General features: G+C 36.4%; 1 protein-coding gene across 1 annotated transcript in view; it reads left to right on the top strand.

Annotated features, from left to right (window-relative positions):
* The first annotated feature begins 1637 nt into the window (after nucleotides 1–1637).
* Nucleotides 1638–8568, top strand: part of ppp2r1ba (protein phosphatase 2, regulatory subunit A, beta a) — a 29140-nt gene continuing 22209 nt past the window's right edge. Inside the window, exons 1-4 of the mRNA XM_056252929.1 lie at nucleotides 1638–1780; nucleotides 2649–2739; nucleotides 2878–2978; nucleotides 3089–3321. Of these exons, the coding sequence (XP_056108904.1) occupies nucleotides 1703–1780; nucleotides 2649–2739; nucleotides 2878–2978; nucleotides 3089–3321 (503 nt within the window). The 5' untranslated portion in view covers nucleotides 1638–1702. The remainder of the gene's footprint in view (nucleotides 1781–2648; nucleotides 2740–2877; nucleotides 2979–3088; nucleotides 3322–8568) is intronic.

Below are 8568 nucleotides of genomic sequence, written 5' to 3'. Positions count from 1 at the left end.
CTCAAACTTAATTTAGACATATTAAACACACACAGCAAAATTACTAAAACTTTACCTTTTAGTACCAATTTCATTAACTTGAAATGAAAAATAAATAAAAAATTTTTTTTAATTAAAATAAAATCTAAATCCAAATATTGACAAAACTATAAGAGTATGCTGTTATAGTGTTTTTCAATATTTGGATTTAGATTATATTTTCTTTAAAAAAAAAAAGAAATTTAAAAGAAAATAAAATCTAAATCCAAATATTGACAAATACTGTTTTTGTCAATATTTGGATTTAGATTTTATTTTATTTTGAATTTATTTCTTTTCTTTTCTTTTATTTGATATATTTTTTTGTTTTCATTTCAAGTTAATGAAATTGGTACTAAAAGGTAAAGTTTTAGTAATTTTGCTGTGTGTGTTTAATATGTCTAAATTAAGTTTGAGTTTATAGTTAATTAAGCACTTCCACTTTGAAAATGAGAAATGTTTCATTGGCTACTAGATAAAATAAAAGTTTTTACATTTTGTTTTATTTCAGTTAATGTTGTTTTAATGGTTTTATTTGTGTTTAAAAATAATAACAAGAAAGGTCTAGAAAAAAAAGGTCAAGTTTTGTGAAATGTATTGTGGGATACAGTATTCCTTACAGTGGGCTGCACTGGTATGTGACAAAAAAAGTATGTCCAAATTCACAGTACTCATAAAAGAGTAGGCGAAAATACCTGGATGACTTTTATGTGCATAAAAATGTGGATACTGAGTAGCCTACATTGCTCATAATATTGTGGCAGAATAGTAAAAGTATAGTAGTATGCTATTCCATTAAATGAAACAAATGAAATGAGTAATGCTTCTTCAACATGATTTTCAACAATATTTGTGTAAATAAAATGGTCAAAACACAAGTCATGTAAATATAAAGGAAGTTAAAAGGTCCTTATACTCCTGGTACAGAAGTTCCACATGGGCTTTAGTCATTAGTGATAGAATTTGTCCACAAATGTAGATGCTTTTGATATAGCGAGATATTTTATGTAGCCTAAATAGGCTATAGCTACTTATTAAAAAAAAAAAAAAAACATTTCAGCAGATGGTGCATCAATCATTATTAATCACTTCTGGAATATAAGAACTCTTGTATTATTCATCTTTCAGCAAATCATCTATCTTGGCAATAGTAAAAGCATATTTCGCAAAACAAATCTTCACGGAGATCGGAACATAAAATATGGGACCTATTTCATAACGAATATCCTCACAATTATAGACAACAATTTATATAGCTATTCTTATTCTTCATATATTCTGCATCTCTTTTTCTAACCCCAGTGGATTTTTTTTAGTCACTGAACCTAGTTTTATTTTTTTCTAATTCTAATAGAATAGCCTTACACTTCATTTAATAGCGTACAATAAAACTGAAAAGCAAGTTTTGTCTCAAAATATAGGTTATTGGATGAATAAATATGCAATATTATACAAAATATATTAAATGTAAATATTAACAGTTGTATGTATGCAACACTGGGGTGAGGTGGCTGTAATGCACACTAAAAAGTTGTTTACCAACCGCCATTAAAAATCAGAAGAATAAGAAGAACACTGGGGTGCGCGCATTTCAAGCTCGAGCTCGAGAGAAACCTTGTGAGAAACCCCGTAGCAGGCCAGGAACCATAGACAGGAACTAGCTAAACAACGTTTAGCATCCAAGATGGCGGGAGCAGACAGCGACGACTCTCTTTACCCTATTGCTGTGTTAATTGACGAATTAAGAAATGAAGATGTTCAGGTAAACAAAATACGTAGATTTACACTACTTTTAGAAATATGCTCGAACGCGTACGTCTGACTTAACACGAATAGCTAAGCAACCGGTAAGATGGGCCTGTCCTAGTTTAGCCTACTGGCTAGTAACGGGAAGATAATTCAGGAATTAAGACGCTACAATATTATATATCAAATTGACTGACAGCTAAAGCCACCAGTATGTCGTAGCACAACCAAATGTATTATGTCATCTGTGTAAAATGACCCAGTTTCGTTTGTAAATAAAGTGTGACGCAGAAAAGTTTGTGTGATTGCTAACACGGCTAGCTGTTCTGTGATTTACCTGTTATGTCATTGACTAGCTTAATAGAGAATCCCATCATTTTAGTACAGGACATTTTAAAGCACGGTAAAGGGTTTAGAGAATAGTACGTCTGACACGACTGTTGAATTGGTTGGCATTTGAACACATTCACAGTTTGTCATTTTCAAGAGACGATAATTCAGTAATAAAGACACTAACGTTACTTGATGATATATCAAACTTATTATTTAACGGTTTAGTAATAATTAAATGTGGAATATGTATTGCACATTTTGTGCATAATGTTAAAATACATTATAGTACTGATTTTCAGTTAACGTCAACATATCCTCGTATTTCCTCGTATTATAAAGATACAGGACCAAAATCAAGTAAGGAATGAAAAAGTTTAGTGTTTTTGGTCTCAATGCCATTATTCCTTAGTCTGTCATCTATCAAGCCATCATTTTAGAGAAGCATAGACCAGTAGTTTGTTTGGTCCCTCAGCTGGTCAGCTGTTTCACCATCAAATATATTTAGATTATCATCTTACAGGTTTCTGGTCTTTTTTTTCTTCTACTTATAGTTACGATTGAACAGTATTAAGAAACTGTCCACCATCGCCTTAGCTTTGGGGGTCGAAAGGACACGCACTGAACTTCTACCTTTCCTCACAGGTAATGTTTTTTGATGACTGCTGTTTTATTTCCTTGTCGAACATTACTATAACATTTTTATTTTAGGTGTTGTAAACTATGTCACTCACGAATGCTTCTTGTACATAACTTTCAATTTCTCATTTTGTGATTGATCAGATACCATCTATGATGAAGATGAAGTTCTGCTTGCCCTTGCTGAACAACTTGGGAACTTCACCCTGCTGGTTGGAGGCCCTGAATATGTGCACTGTCTCCTTGTAAGCTTTGACTTAGGAAATTGACTCGATACAAAAAATTAAATGTGACAAACTGAATTTAAATTTGTTTGCTTGTGACTTTTCTTACTTGCGTCTTGGGTTTTTTTCAGCCCCCTTTGGAGAGTCTGGCTACAGTTGAAGAGACCGTGGTGCGAGACAAGGCAGTGGAGTCCCTGCGGAAGATCTCCCATGAGCACTCTCCAGTGGACCTGGAAGTGCACTTTGAGCCTCTGGTAAAGCGTTTGGCCAGTGGTGACTGGTTCACGTCACGTACCTCTGCCTGTGGTCTCTTCAGTGTCTGCTACCCACGAGTTTCCAGTACAGTCAAAGCTGAGATCCGCCAGTAAGTTCAACATATTTGTGAGGAGTGTTTTACTGTAATCCTACTTTTTTTCAGTTTGGAAACATTGATCAAGTTAATTCAGGATTGTTCACACAAAGAGCATACTGAACAAAAAAACTCAAGAAAGAAACCATTTGACAATAAACATATTAGATTATACTTATGCCAGGTCCACACTGCGCGGTTCGGTGGGATTTTCACTTGCCAACTGTTTTGTGGAAATTGCAGACAAATGTTCGAAATCTGAGACGATTTGGTGTTTGTTTACGCGAGTGACAGTCACGTTGTGTGGGGCTTAGGGTTATCAAAGACATCATCAAGCATGGCTTCTGCAAGCCACCATTCTCTCCTTCATATTCTTCTTTATTTATTTTTCGCTGCAATTCAGTGCACTGATAACTTGTATCGCAAGCTTCTTCCGGGTGACCACTTTTAACAGGAATAAATCTAATCTCTAGCGGAATCTTACTTTTTTTCTTGTATTAGGGCTGTGCAATTAATTAATTTCGATTTTGGCTTCCAACGATCACCAAAATAGTGCAATCGAGTAAAAACGATTGTTTTGTAAAAACGACTGTTTTGCAAGAACTCTTATTTTGTCTTGTGTTCTGAATGACACTCGCACATCCGCCCATCCCGAAGCCATAAACTCTCCCAGCCTACAGTCATAAATTGCAAGCACAATAAACTTCACAATAACAATTGGCTTATTTAATATAGACTGGAGTGAGACCATAGACTTCTCACTGTAGTGCCTCAGTTCAAGCAAACGAGTGCACATGACCTGATCATCTGTTTTTTTTTTAAGTTTCAAGTGAAAGAGTTTTACTTGCCCGACCGATCAAAACAAGAGAATGATTCTGATCTTATACAGTCAGTGTAAACATCGATTGGTAATGGATAGTGTATTTCTGGTCGCTGCGCTGCCTGTCTATTTGTGAGAGAGACATTAGTGGAGAAATCAAAACAAATGAGAGTAACAACACGCACAAACTCACAGAAGAAACATACTGAGGTAAAAATGTTGAGTTTTTTTATTTATACTATGATATCAGTGTTTCCCCTAGGATTATTTTTCGGGGGGGGATTGGGGGAACTGCTAGTGTTGCGGAGCGGGCGTGTTACGAATACGTGGTGTAAATTTTTTAGCAATCAAAAAGCATGTCTAATTAATTGAAATAGTGTATTATGAATCATTAAACGTATACAACATTTTAAAAAAATATTAAAAAAAATGTCACACTAATTCTGTTTTTTTTTCTTTCTGGTAATAGAATGAAGACATAAAACACAAATTTTATCATTTATCATCAATTTTAATCATATGAAATTAAATAAACTTTTTGTCAAATAACGTGCTGCACAATGAGCTTTACTGTTAAAATTAAAACATGGATTATTCCTTAAATTCAGTTTTGATGATAATTTATTTGGATTAGTGTTAGTATTATTACATTGGGACATATCTAAATTCTACTGTACAACAGTAATATATTTCTGTCAAGTTAAACCAAACTTTTATTTTGACGGGTTGCCGTGAAGACCTTTTGAGTTTGTTTGTTTATGTCATAATGATAGTTTTTCTCAAATGAAGTGGTTAAATGATCACGAAGTGACTTTCGGAGTGGATCTAGAGCCTGGAGAGGAAGTTTATGCATTTGTGTCTTCATATAGGCAAAAAAAACAGCGCAAGCGTCACACGTGCTTCAGTGTGTGTGTGTGTGTGTGTGTGGTAAATGAAACTGCGCGTCGGCTGCACCATTCATTCACACAGAACATGCAGGATTTGTATTTAAATTGTCTTTGTGGTTTAATATCCACACACTTGTCTACATCGCGATTTGATTTCAAGTGAACTGCTTTCTATTTATTCCTCAAAAGATTGTCAAATTCCATGAAATTCCGCGTTATACAGTAAATTTATTTTTTATGACTGGATTTCGTCAGCAATTTAGGGGGGGCGGGGGGTCGTTTTGGGGGGGCGGGCCGCCCCCCCAAAACAATGGTAGGGGAAACACTGGATATAGTTAAGTAACATAACACAACTAATGACTGTTCTATAATATCACGATTGCAAATGTTACATTGAATTTATAGTTTAATAAACAAGTAGCCTAGTTAAAATGTAGTCACTTACAATTTAGACGCAATATTGACTGGTTTTGTATGGAAGCTTGTTTCCGCCACAGAATGAAAAATAAAAAAGGTAATTGCGACTTTTTATCTCACAATTCTGACTTTATTTCTCAGAATTGCGAGATATAAAGTCAGAATTGCGTGATATAAAATCGCAATTGACCGTTCGCAAAAGCCACGCCCCCTAGTTATTGTTGCTACGCCCGTCAAACAAATGGTCAAACACGACCAGCGCCACAGATTGCCATGACGGGAAGAGGTGCGTCAGTGACCTTTTTTGGAGCAATACCTCCGCGATATCCTCCAGATCGAGGCAAAAGGGGTTACAGTATGCAGTGGAGGGATATATTCAAAATATAAAAATACGCAATGAAGGAGACACGACTACTATCGAGGCTAATAATGCTCTCAAGCTCTCAAACCGGTCTCAAGCGAAATCTGAGAAACCCCATGACCTGTAACGTTACCTCAAATGCAACCAGCACAGCCTTGAAGAAGATTCTATAAGCTGTTTCAGTGGGTAATTGTTTGGAGTTAGAAATATATAACTCGCGCTGCATATTTAGTAATTTTGCCTCAGATACAGGATTATTCATTCGCTTTAACAAGCAGGTTGTTCATTACCACGGCAACCGCTTGCGTGTCATGCTGAATGCGATTTTCGTGTTTAAAAAGTAACTACCGTAAAACTTCAAATAGTAGCCTGGGCTTTTATTTTCCCAAATGGTCGAACTGCACCGGCTTGTATTTGAGACAGGCGTCTAAATGAGACAGGCCTTTATAATTTAGTGTTGAGATGTTGTTCATTGAGTGTATAGGCCTGTCTCTAATCTCTAAAAATCTCCAAATGCTCCACGTGAAACTGCGGTCTTCCGACCTTTTACTATCGCGTCAATTGATTTTGATTAATATGCGCGAGGGAGAGAGAGCAAGACAGCGCTCGTGTTGTTTGAAGACGTGAGAGTGCGCGCGCGCGGCCGGGGCGCTCTCTCTCTCTCTCTCTCTCTGCTCGTTATGCACTGTCAAGCGCAGGAAGCGGACGCTCTGACGGGTTTTAGAAGATTAAATACAACCCGAAACTAAAAAACAGACCCGGCTTCTATTTGAGACCGGCCTTTATTTACCCAAACCTGTCGCCACACCAGGCGTGTAAAAGAGACAGGCGTCTGTTCGGGACTCGGCTATTATTTGAAGTACGGTAGTAGTGCTAAATGGGAAGAGAAACTTCGTTGCACAATCTGCGAGTTGTGGATATTCATTTCTGGTTTGAATCCAAGCAATGAAAATAGCCTATGATTCGTCGGAGGATCGGCTACGTTTACATGCACAACTTTTGTTTCAATCGGACTGAATTAATTTCGATTGATGAATCTGAATGTAGTGTTTACATGAACGCTAGGGTTAATGTGCGCGTTTATATGTCACAAGATTCAAATCGAATTATATGTTTTTGACATGCGCACACTGCACGAACAGAGTTTCCCGCTGTTTGCGCATACTAACTATTCTCTTACATGGGTTCTTTATTTGTTTTAAACAGCAGACTTAATATTTATCTATTGCTGGTCATAATTTGGAGACAATGAGCATGAACCGTTGTGCCGTGCCCGTGCTGCTTATGCACGCAGTAAAAATGCCCAGCACCCAAAACCAGTCGTCTGTGAATGAGAGTCTGAAACAAGGACTGGTGGGACGTTGTCCTGCTCCACTTCACAGACGCTGAGTGAAAGGAGAATTTTAGAATGATGGTAGGCTACGCTCATTTATACGACACTTTACTCAAAAGGAAGAACAGCTCGTTCAGCGCGTCATACATCATTATGCTATGCGCAGTCCTGTTTCGGTTTTCAATCCGATCAAGCGTTTATGTCCTCCCAGTTGGATTAGAAAAGGAATAAACCACCCCTTTCAATCGAATTGAAATTTTATTCGGATCGAGCTCAATCGGATCGATTAAGGTGTTTACATGAAGGCTTTTTAGTCCGATTGAACCGTCAATGCGTTTACTAACGGATTATTTGGATTTGGTTGCATGTAAACGTAGCCTGTTGCAATGAGCCTTTTGTGAAGCCCACTTATTGGCTGTGCCGGTTAACACAGAGAAAGTCTTGCGACCCCCTATAGAACGAACAACGACCCACTAGTGGGTCGCGACCCACTGGTTGAGAAACACTGGTTTACAGCATTAGTTAAGAGATTTGTTTTCCTTGAGAAAATTTGCCATGTATTGTACCTGATATCCAAAATAATCAATATTGAATCGAATCGAAATCGAATCAAATTGGAAGCTTGTGAATCGAAATCGAATTGTGAAATTTGTCAATACCCAGCCCTAGTGTATATTATGATATTGTAATCATTGTTTTAACGATGCACTGTGAGCTGACATTGCTTTTGTGTCTCGTGCTTTCACTGCGTGATGTGTACAGTTATAGATATGTCCCTAAATTAGTTTTTGTCTTATATTTATATCATATGTTGTTATCATACAATATCACATCAACAAGAGGGCCGTTTCCCAGTGGACAATAGCAAATGTGATATTTATTTTATATAACAGTTAAATTAACAATAAATGAACAGTGAGTTACATTTGATAGCCTAAACAATATTGTTTGTTTTCCCTTTATTTCGCCGACGAGAATTTCAAAATGAAACCGTAGCAGAGTCTCAATGCAACAGAAAGCGATGATTTTTTTACTGAAATCCGCGTTTTGAACGAATCATTTTGATTCAATGAACAATCACTTGCTTTTCATGAATGAATCAGCCGTTTGAACAAATCGGTTGAATGAATGACTCCCTAAGACAGTGACTTGCCGCCACCTACTGGCGGTTTTAGTTTCATATTTAAAGTACCCTTTAATTAAAATGTTAAAATTAGAAATCAGTTCATATTTAAATATTGAATAAAAAAAAAAACTCATCTTTATTTATGCAATTGTAAATGGAGTGTAAATATATTAATGCCAGTTCTGATGCCGCTTCTGTGTCTCTGCACTGCATAGATGAATTTTGATTTAATGATTTAATTTAACTGGTAACAGTGGTATTGTTATTATTCTAATATAATTTAATTTGAATGTTAGAATTTGACATAAAAGATGATGC

Source organism: Rhinichthys klamathensis, unplaced genomic scaffold (genome assembly GCF_029890125.1).
Source record: "Rhinichthys klamathensis goyatoka isolate OS25496 unplaced genomic scaffold, OSU_Roscu_1.1 h1tg000099l_1, whole genome shotgun sequence".
NCBI lineage: Eukaryota > Metazoa > Chordata > Actinopteri > Cypriniformes > Leuciscidae > Rhinichthys > Rhinichthys klamathensis.
This window is presented reverse-complemented; position numbering and strand designations above follow the sequence as displayed.